The sequence below is a fragment of the Catharus ustulatus genome, chromosome 2 (genome assembly GCF_009819885.2).
Source record: "Catharus ustulatus isolate bCatUst1 chromosome 2, bCatUst1.pri.v2, whole genome shotgun sequence".
Taxonomy (NCBI): domain Eukaryota; kingdom Metazoa; phylum Chordata; class Aves; order Passeriformes; family Turdidae; genus Catharus; species Catharus ustulatus.
In genome coordinates this window covers 90646211-90657540 of record NC_046222.1, presented here as the reverse complement: position 1 = coordinate 90657540, position 11330 = coordinate 90646211, and the positions used below count along the sequence as shown (strand labels likewise).

Sequence of the window (11330 nt, the reverse complement as noted above, 5' to 3'; positions counted from 1 at the left end):
AGTAGTAATTCATAACTTAAGAAGTGGATCTGTTGTGGGCTTTTTCCCTTTTGCTTTCCTCTGTAAAAAAGTTTGCTGTACCTTAAATGTTTTCTCCAAGAACTGACACAGTAATGGGTGTTTTGAATAAATTACTGTAGGCAAGAAACCTGTATGGGCAAAAGATGTTCACAGCTTACTTTATTTAATGCCTTAATTGATTTTTTTTTTCTTCACTGCAATAAGACATGGCAGTTATTTTACATTCATGCATTCTACCTTAGCACATATTTGTCTTCATTATTTATATACATCTAACATTTTGTTCACTTTCATTTTTCCAAAGAGCATCTGAAACACCTTAACTATAATAAATACTATTTTCTTATAAAAAAGGCAATAAAAAGCTTTATTTAAATGATACAAGAAACTTGGTACTTTTTTGAAGATTAAGTCAGATGCCATTCCATGTGTTTGAGGTACTCAGCTTATAGCCAGCAACAGGTTTAACATAAAATATTTAGTGCTGTCCTGGTACTTGCTGACCACATTAAGCTCAAAGCTCTTATTGTTTCCATACAGAAGTTTTCTGAAACAGTGTCCATCTCTAAAATGTGCCAAAAACATCACGTGGGGAAGAAAAATAAACTATTCAGCAGTGAGACTAACAGGTCGTTCACTTCATTTCACATCCTCTTGAGGAGATAAATTTCTTCTCTTAGAACAGGATGCAGTTTCATGACATGAAAATCTTGCTGTTGGGAAAGAGGTTTTTGTATTTGCCAAAAGCAGAACTGCCGATTATCACCTTCACCCTGGCTGTGCCCTCTTCAGGCATGACCTCTACTTCCTGAACTGTTGCTTCTTTATAGAGCCAACTGTAAATGTAAAAACATATTAGCATCTTAAAAGTATGACACGTTGCACAAAGTGTGACTTTTGGTTTACGTCAGAAGGTTCCTATCTAGGTAACACTTTAAAAGATTAAGTGCTTTGCTTCACTTCTCTAATGGAGTTAATTTTTTTGTTAATAGGTCACAAAACATTGATAATTATCTCTGTTATTCTTAATGCAGATTAAAATAAATATATGATTTGAAAAGTTTAAGACATGAATGATTAAGTATTTCATATTTCTCCAAGTCCTTAATGTGATTTAGAATTATCTACCTTAGCTGAGGTCCCTCTAAGTTGATGTTAACTGTTAGAATCTTCTTCCCTGTTGCTGCCAATATTTTTTTCTCTATTTCTTGTTTCAGTTCTTCTAAACCATGCCCATGCAGAGCAGAAACAGCTAAAGCATTTTCTTCAGCGGGTTTATACCTGAAAGAAAATTAATTGCCAGCACATTTATTCATGAAGATTAGGTTGTGAAAATATTCCAAGCATGGACAATTTAACTGAGTTACTTTGTACTGACACCTTCTACAGAGGCCACTTCTTGTATGACTCAAGTGATTTCTTTTGTAATTAAAAGATAATTAATTCTTTTTCAGACCATAGTTACATATGTAAAAGATTGAGAAACACTATTAAATATATTCTGAAGTATGGGATCTCTTTTCTAGACTAAGAATTAAAAATCTTCCAGAACATAAGAAATGTTTAAGTACACTTAGCATCTCTTGCTTACCTTTCTATCAAATCCACTTTGTTATGAACTTCTACCATTGAGTCCAGTAAATGGCTAGGAAGATTAAGATTCCTCAGAACTGACAGAACAGTTGCTTTCTGGAGGACAGTTTCTGGATGAGTTATATCCCTCACATGAACTATCAGATCCTAGCAAAGATCAATATACAACACCTGTTAGCAGGTTGTAGAGACAGTATACCATTTTTGCATTGATAATTCATGTAAAATACTTCCCTACTTGATAATACACTGGCAGATTAGCACTGTAAAATTAACTGCTAAAACAGTATTAAACTACTGTTTCTGAGACCATGATGGAAGAAAATCTGCGGCTAAATCTGAAGCTAAGTCTTCCACCTATAGTGAGTACAAATTGCCTCCCACAAACCTGAAGGAAATGTCAATCAAGCTAGTTACAGAATCAGATTTAAAATAATAACTGATCCATTTTCTTCAAAGCCAAGGCTTTGTAACAATAAGGATTCAAAAACAGATTAATAAGAGCAATCTCTTAAAAAAAGCTTTTAGAAGAGTAATGGCTGCAAAATTGTTTCAAAAACAGAGGGAAAAGAACGTCCATCTAACTTGCAATTTGATTTTTTACATACAAAATATTGGTTATCTTTATGCTTAACTCCCAGGATACTATTACTGATGCTTCACTAAAAAGCTTTATACAAAAATTACCAGTTTCAAGTATATATATAATGTTTGCCATGATAAAAACCAAGCAACCAAACTCAACATTTGCATTCAAATTGTTTCATCATCTTTGCTCAAGACATTGCTTCAAACTTTTGAAAAATAATTAGAAGTAAGTGAAAAACAGGGTGGTTTCAGCCAGATTTTGAAAGCCCTACTATTACATGGTGAAGTCTAATCTTTAGCAGCATTCTGTGATCTAGCTACCACTGAATTTCATTACCTTTCATAATACAGGGTTTTTGTTTGAATGTCTGTGTGTATGTATGCAGCTTTACACTTTGTTATAACACAGGAAAACAACTTTAATGAGAAAATAATTGCTGAAGTACATTTATATTCATTACATGCTGCCTGCATCACATCACAGTCACCCACTTGTAGCTCTAAAGGAAACCTTAAGTTAACACCAAGTAATTTCAAGTGCTTTATTTAGTTTTTAACTTCTAGGAAAGCTAGCCTTGACTCACTTGGATGCACTGTTCAGATATTTTATCAGAAAAATCTGCTTTATCTGGTTTAAGTATCATGGAGATGGACACATATACTCCAAATAAGCCCTTTCTGAAACCCCTTCCTAACTGTATGTTCTGCATAAATAAAGTATCAGAAAATTAAGATATCTTAAGATATTTACATCATTATCTCAGGAGTTTACTATAGTCAGCCAGATACTTTGCTAAGAACAGCATGTCAATTAACTTGCCCTGTTTTGAAGGGATGAGGATTATCTACAAGGAGATTAATTTAATTTCTCAATTTTTATAGTCTACTACTTACTGAGTAAGCCACTTCTTCTAGTGTAGCTGAAAATGACTCAACCAGATTATGTGGAAGATCAGTCAGAAACCCAATGGTGTCAACATAAATAACTGCCATATGTGAGGGCAGATAGCCAGTATGGGCTGTAATATCCAGAGTGGCAAACAGCTGATCTCTGGGTTGAAGTCCTGCTTCCCCAGTCAAGGCTTTGATCAAAGTAGTTTTTCCTAATTAAATAAAAAAGGACAAAATTTTAATGGCTTGTTCCAAGTAAAATTTAATTTGCAAGACTCAGGTGAAATGTGTGATGTAACATACAATTTTACATCTGAGTTGTTTAATTGTAGCTTGTGATCAGGTAGTTATCTATATGATGTTAGGGTATCCAAAGCCAGTCTTACATTTTACAACTTGGAATTGGGTTTAGGGTGACATATGTAATCACATACTGGTATCTACAGCTGTGCTGTGAAATCACAGCATGATCAAAGACTGATCCTACCTGCAAAGTGACCTATTCACATCTCTCACCTGTAAGACTCTCTGAAGAGCACTGCTACAACAGCATTAGGAAGCATGCACTCATACACCCCTCAGTGCTTCTGTTGTCAAATGAAACAATTTACTTGCTAAATAAAAAAATAGAGAAGTGCTAATAATAGATACTTCATTAGGCTGAGACCTTTATTGAGCATTTCCTCATGAACATAATACTAGAGACATTTGTTTGACTCAATGAATATTTCAGATAATTAGTCATTAAAGTGCTCAGTATATAGCCTAATTACAGTATTTCAAATATGCGTATACAAAACTGTTCTATATCTATAGCTATCTATATATTTGAATCTTCAGTTTGAAAAGTATGGAAGTATGACATTTAAGAAAAACATACAGTATAATCCAAATCTTTGAGTGTACAAGTCATAACAAAATTAGTGCAAGATAGGCTTGTTTTTTTTAAAGAAGTTGAATAAGAAAATGAAATTGCCTTAAAGATAATCCAACCTGAAAAAAGTGTCTAGTCCAAAGTCTATTTATGCCTTGAGTAACAACTCACTTGTGTAAGCTAAAAAACTGAACCAAACCAAAAAAATCAGAAAAAAAATCCTTTAGCTTTATTTGGATTCTCCTAGGAACACATCTCAGAATGCTACACATAGTCCATGAAAAGCTACGGTGCTCCTTAAGCAGGTTTCTCATATCAATAGCCAAATCTCAACTGTCTTTCTATGCCTCAAGTCCTCATGGTGATCTGAACACCCATGCACCCATTCTGATCAACTAGTAGAAATTCATACAAAGGGACATTAACAGTGCAGTCTTCAGCACTGTAGATAAAATCTTTTTGGCACAATAGGTACTAGGCATTTCTCTGAAACATCTCTTTGAGACTGAAAAAAACCAAGCAGCTTAGTTTGCTATCATAACTACATCCTAACTGACAAATATTAATTACATAATTAAAAAAACTAATTAAAATACTAAGCCTATACACACATAAATGAGAATCTGGCTAGAGTTCCTAATTAAAAATAAGACAATATAAGCTCTTTTGTGTTATGATTTCAGGAGGTTTTGCTTACCACAGTTGGTATAGCCCATTACCGATACGATCGGGAACTCGAATTTTCTGCGCCGAGTCCTAAGTAAAGCCCTTTTTCTCCTTAGTTTCTCCAGGGCATTCCTAATTTTAAGTTCTCTTTCTTTCAAGACACGATTCTGTGTTTCTAGAAATGTTTCACCTGAAAAATACAAATGAGTAATTGGCAGAATAGTTTACAAGAGAAACTACAAAGAAAGTGATATATTTGGAAATCAAGTGAGTTAGCACTAGGGCTTCTGAAGTTCAAAATAAGCCACTAAACCCATGTATTCTTGTCTAAGAAAGTGAGTAAGTAATTATAAAACATGTGCTAACCACTCTAAAATATCCACGTACACTTATGAAAAATCCCTGTGGCAAGCAAATAGTTTATCCTTGACCACTCAGTAATCAAAAAACTTGACCAGTAAAGACCCAAACCTTATTATTTAACTTACTTTCCAATAAATTTTTGCATATTTATTTAATTAGACGCACTGTTTTTCCTCCTGACCTCCTCCAAATAAAATAAAATGCAACTAAATTTGTTTAAAAGCTATGGAGGAAAAAAATCCTCTAAATCATGACAATATTTACTTTACCTGAGCCCATGATGTATCTTGAACCACCTCTTTGCTGATCTCGCTGAGATGCCTCATTTTTCAGATTTGACCTGGCAGCAGAGTAACAGTTAATTAGAAGCAATTTTCTTTAATCCAGTTATACCTAAACATTGTGAAGCAGTAGTGGTATTCTGATAGTACAAATACAACCACTAAATGACTGAGTTGTAAATAAAACCTGCTCATGGCAAGAAGCCTGGGAAAAAAATTCCAGATTGTTCTGGTTCAACTGTAGCTTGAAAAAGCATACAACTCTCTTGGTAAACTATAACTGCTATTCAGAAATTTCAGAGAGCCAAATACACCTCTAAAACATCCACATAACTCACATCAACTGCCATGTACACATTTCTATGACCCATAATGCAGAAATATAGAAAATTTAAACACAAATTAATCTTCCTTGTTTATAGCTGTCCTTATTAAACTCAACAAATTTTTATATGGGATATACATATCCAATTTCTACGTATTCTTGCAATCCATCCTGTGTCTTAGAAAGAACCAGGAACTTTAATGAAAAATACATTTTGTAAGATTATTGAACACATTCTGGTTTTGCCTGTCAGCACTGCAGAAGCTTAAGATAATGACTTTACAGTAAATAATTCTGTACTCCAATCATTGAACACCCTATGTACTTTTTCTTTACAGTAAATATTGCTTGGTTTTGTTACTGTAAAGAAATAGTCACTAAAACATACAGATATGAGTATGTGATTTGCACAGCCCCAGGTACCTGAGAAGTGGAATTTCAGCCAATGCTACCTGCAGTTTTGCTTCTTTCGTCCGGGCATTACAGCGAAAAATGTGAAGTACCACAGTGTATCTGTCAAAGACTTGCACGCCCCAGGCACTTTCTAGTTCTTTCTTTAGCCATGTAAGACAAAATAATCGAGATGTCTTCTGTCCCCCACAGTATCACTAGATCAATTCCTACACAGCAAGTACAGTTAGTTAGCTGATGGACACCTGAACTCGCAGGATTTCAGGTTTCTACTGCATTATTATGAGCATGCAAAGGCAAAATTTGGTTGACCAGAAAAAGAGGAGCTGAAGAGAGTTTAGAAAGTAGAACTTCATGTCTAGGCTCATCAAATTCAGTGAGAATCCTTCCACCGTCCTTTATGGATTCTTGCAACAAGTCTTACAGCATATCTCAGAATCAAGAATGTCAGTGGTTAAATCCTCATAAAAAATAATTATGAAATACTGGAATAGAAAAGACTAGGGATAACACAGGAAAAGAAAAAAAAAACTTGCAAGAAAAAGAAAAACTTGCAAACAAATAGAGAGGAATGCAGGAAAATTATTTAATAGCAAACTTTTAATGAAATACTTAATAAACCCCAAATGCCTCATCCTTGCTCTAATTCAGCAAAAGACACTTAAAACATGCAGTAGTTCCCTTATGCCATCTCTAAAATCCAGAATGCTTGTATCCATATTCTCAAACACTTTCTTGAGTCAACCCTATTTAACTGCTCTTAAGAGCTATATTCGTGAAAACAATTTTTAGCAAATCTAGTACTAAAAGAACTCATACTATAACATAGTTTTCCTAAAAACTAGGAAATTGAAACATTTTTAACATCCCTTTCATCAACAAGTGGAAGCACTTGAATAACCATCTGTTAGAGGTATTTGTCATCTCTTCATTTTATAATCAGGGAAACCATTCAAAACTACCGCAAAGCATTAATGTTTGCTTGCAGAGTTTGCACACACTTTACATCCCACATGATGCTGTACATACTAAAAACCTAAAAAAATTTTTATTTCAGTTTGTCCAAGTGTATCTGTAGTTCACGTACCAGTTGTTTTACTGCCAGTTTTAAAATACTGAAGTATGCTGTACCCCTCAATGCTTCTTTTTAAGGTTAGGAATGAAAGTTTAAGTATTTGAAACATTCAGCTATAAGCTTGCTCTGAATTTACACCTGATATTCAAACACAATTCAGCATCCACAGCACAGGAAAAAAATATGCTATCCATTATAAATATAGAAACTTGAGCACACAGCTAATATTGAGATTCTTCATAACAAAAGCTGTGTTAACAACATCACTTGGCAAAACCCACCTTGAATAACTTTTTCAACATTTTAAATAGGGCCTGTGTCAAATGTGGGAGCAGAGTCTATAATAAATTATTCTAAGCTGCTGGAAAATTTAATGCACAAGAGCTGCAAACACATATCAGCTGGACAAATGCAATTGGTATTAAGATTCTTTTCAACAACACTCAGTCTTGCTGCTTCATATATTAATATTTGCAAATTCAGAATCTTAACTGACCACTTCTCCCAACATCAATAGCTTCCAAATAATACTGATGCAAAGAATATGATTTGATATTATATTTAATTACCTTTGTTAGTGAAGATATTCTTTCCACATTCAAGAAGACAGCTGTCACATGGGGCAATTTTTTAATCTTTTCTAAAAGATGGAAAATGATTGCAAAATAGAGTGTTAAATGTCAATTCTCTTTTTAAAATGCCCAGACTATAAACTATTTTGCACTGAGCAGAATACTCATAAAACATCAAATGGCACCATCTTCTTTGTTCACAGAGGAGTTGTAATTGCTAATTTAGTACTGTGCCAAGAACAGCATCAGTTTCACTTACTGTCAATCACATAAAGTTATGGATTAAGTTGCCTCACACATTTTCAGTGACCAGGGGTTATTGTCTATTCTGCATTGCTTTTGTAACCTTAAAAATTCACATTTATGCGAACTGCATGATGGATAAACAAAATTCTCCCTCTCTTCAGCTTTCACACCTATCCTTGAACAGTTTGGTTGCAAAAGTCTTCCATTTAGCGTGATGCAGTGCCAAAAGATCTCAGTCCTTACCTGTCAAAACCTGAAAGTTTCCTTTGCCAAAAACAAACTTCTTGTTGCGATTTTTTGTAGGAAGAATTGTTTTATCTAAAACTGTCCAGTTCTGAAGAGTATCTACAAGAGCAACGGCTTCTGCAATCTGTAATTCAGCTACAGGAACATAGCAATAAGAGAAAAAAGAAATAAATATTACAATGTACCATCATAACTCTGCTTAGATCTCAATAATTACAGTATATGCATTAACATGGAAAGACTAAGCTACACTGAAATTCTTTTAACCTCTAGCACAAGGAATGAAGTGTCTCACCTCTAATGAGAGTAATTGAATGGTCTGATGCAATTTTATCCCACAAAGCATCTTTCTGATGGTATAAATTACTTCTGTGGTTGTTGGCTTTGGAGGATTTTTAATCGTATTGCCAGGAAAGAAATCACCAAGCTTTTCTCCTCAACAAGTGAAATGAATAACTAGTTGGAAAATCTGTTTTGCAGCAATAATTTGGGAATGACTAATACAGCATTTCCTGCTGCTAACTTCACATCCATTTATTCATGAGGGACCTGAACTGGTTTGTGACTTGCTAAAACCAGCAGATTTGAATCCTGTATTCTGGTTCATCCATTACTTTTGAATTGTTAACATCTACACTGCAAAGCAATGATTTTTGAGGACTTTGTGAAATCATAAAGACTACACAAGAATATCAGGTCAGCAATTCTAGTCTTGATACACCAAACTTTTCCCCTTTAGAACAAATTTGTTTCTCTAGACAGCAAAACATAATTTATATACTAAATAGTCTACATTGGTCGAAAAAGTAACATATTTTTAAAGATAATCACAATCAATTTTTACTCATATTTTTCATGTTTCTTGTAAAATACAGACTTCCTGTTGTATCTGTGGCACTTCAAAAATAATTCCAAAACATTTTTTCAGACTTCAGGCTCTTCATCTGGAAGACCTAAATAAACGGAAAGGGACCACTGCTATTTTTCTGTATGTTTGGATAGAAAGTTGCCTTCATATTTTACCTACTTTTTAGCTGTAAAATTATGTCATGTCAATTCCAAAAAGATTAAAAACTTTATTCTGCAAAGTGACAATTTGTTAGAATTACCAGTGCTAATAAAACTAAACAAGATTTAGGTTCATCACATAATAAATTGGAATGAAAGAGTATGAATATACAAACTGTCTCTTGCCATCCAGAAGGACATGGACAGACTCATGTAGTGGGCCCACAGAAAACTAGTGAGGATCAGAAAGTGCAAGATCTTGCATCTGGGTCAGGGCAATGCCCCTGTATATTGATAGAGGCTGGGGGATGGACAGATGGAGAGCAGCCCTGCCGAGGATTTGGGGGTGGTGGTGGATGAGAAGCGGGACACGACCCAGCACTGTGTGCTTGCAGCCCAGAGAGCCAAATGTGCTCTGGGCTGCATCCAAAGCAGTGTTGCCAGCAGGGTGAGGAGGGGATTCTGCCCCTCTGCTCTGCTCTGGTGAGACTCCACCTGCAGTGCTCCATCCAGCTCTAGGGTACCCAGCACAAAACAGACGTGGACTGTTGCAGCAGGTCCAGATCATTTAAGATGATCAGACAGGTGGAACCTCTCCTATGAGAAAAGTCTGGGAGAGTTGGTGCTGTCCAGCTTGAAGAAGGCTCCTGGGAAGGCCTTTTTATGGCCTTTTAGTACATAAAAGGAGCTTTTAAGAAAGATGGGTACAGACTATTTAGCAGGACCTGTTGCAATAGTTGATATAAAGAAGTTGTTTACAATGAGTGGTGAAACACTGTAACAGATTGCCCTGAGAGGTAGTAGTCCTGTAAACATTCCCCGTGAACATTCAAGACCAGAATAGACAGAGCTCTGAACAACCTGGTCAGTGGAAGACGTCCTAGCTCATTGCAGGGGAGGTCAGACTAGAGAAACATTAAAGGTTCCCTCCAAGCCAAACCATTCTATGATTCTGTACATAAAAAGCTAACTTACAAGATGCCTTCGTCATTTACATTGCAGCCTTATAATTAGAGAAGTGTTCAAAGAGAAGCCTCAAGTTCATAATGTATCTTAATTGTGTGTGATTAATGCTTAGATATTAGCTAGTTACAACAATTTCTAAGAGAAACTTAACAGTAGTCCTAAAAGAAGTCATTACAGAGGAATTATCAGTGACTGCATCACTAAGTAATTGCATAGAATCACTAAAATCCCCGAGAGGATTTATATAAGACTTCACTGCACTCTCTTCTCTGGACAGGAGGGTATTGCTGCTCTTCAGCCAAATTCGAGGCAAGCCTAAGGCCAGAGGCAGCAGCACCCGGGCAGGCAGCACGACTGAGGGCAATTAACATTGTGCTAATGAGGGGGACACCGACTATTTCCCTGACCAACCCGCATTGAGGCATTCTGCAGTCCAAAATACAGCTAGCATGGCTTGCAAGTCAAACCACAAACCTGCCAACACTCACTGACAGCTCCTTGTCTTTAAAAAGTTGTCAAAGAAGGACAGAGCGACCGCGACCTTCCATCCAAGCTTGCCCTTTGCAAGCCGCATGTGTCAGCGGGTCACCTCACACCACCGGCACAGCCACAGAATGAGCTCGGCTGGAAAAGACCTCTGAGATCATCCAGTTCAACCCGACCACCATGCCAATACTATCAGTATCAGTGCTCCTATCAGTCTTTCCTCACACACGTGCAGGAACAGTGACTCCACCACCTCCCAGGGCAGTCCATTGCGAACCCCTGCACGTATAGGAATGCATCCAGCGTTCCGGGAGCCCGCCCGCCCCCGCAGCCCCGCACCCGTGGTGAGCGGCGACTTCTGCGGGCCCCACTTGACCGCGGGGTGCACGATGGCGACGCGCTGGGCGCCGGGCCCCAGCGCCAGCGGAGACGGGCCCAGCAGCTCCTCCAGCTCCGCCTCATCCTCCTCTTCTCCTTCCTCATCCCCGCCGGCGCCCGCCGCCCCGTTCCCCGGCGCTCCGCCGCCCGTGCCCGGCGGGCGCAGCGGGGCCCGGAGCAGGGCGGCGGCGCTGAGCGGGCGGGCGGGCAGCGAGCGGCACCGGGGCGCGCCCAGAGCCGCCGCCGCCCGCCGGCAGCGCAGCAGCAGCGACCACGAGAGGCGGGCGGGCCCCATCGGCACGGCCGGGCCCGGGCGGCGGGGAGGGACCGTCAGTGCCCG

General features: G+C 37.7%; 1 protein-coding gene across 1 annotated transcript; it reads right to left on the bottom strand.

The window, feature by feature from the left end:
* Positions 1 to 152: 152 nt before the first annotated feature.
* On the bottom strand, positions 153 to 11285 carry GTPBP6 (GTP binding protein 6 (putative)). Its single transcript, XM_033051943.1, has 10 exons — positions 10952 to 11285; positions 8150 to 8287; positions 7658 to 7728; positions 6026 to 6156; positions 5266 to 5336; positions 4665 to 4823; positions 3097 to 3305; positions 1613 to 1761; positions 1150 to 1302; positions 153 to 857 (listed from the first exon to the last, which is right to left on the bottom strand). Exons 1-10 carry the CDS (start codon positions 11283 to 11285, stop codon positions 716 to 718), a joined length of 1557 nt encoding a protein of 518 aa, XP_032907834.1. The 3' UTR covers positions 153 to 715.
* Positions 11286 to 11330: the final 45 nt, after the last annotated feature.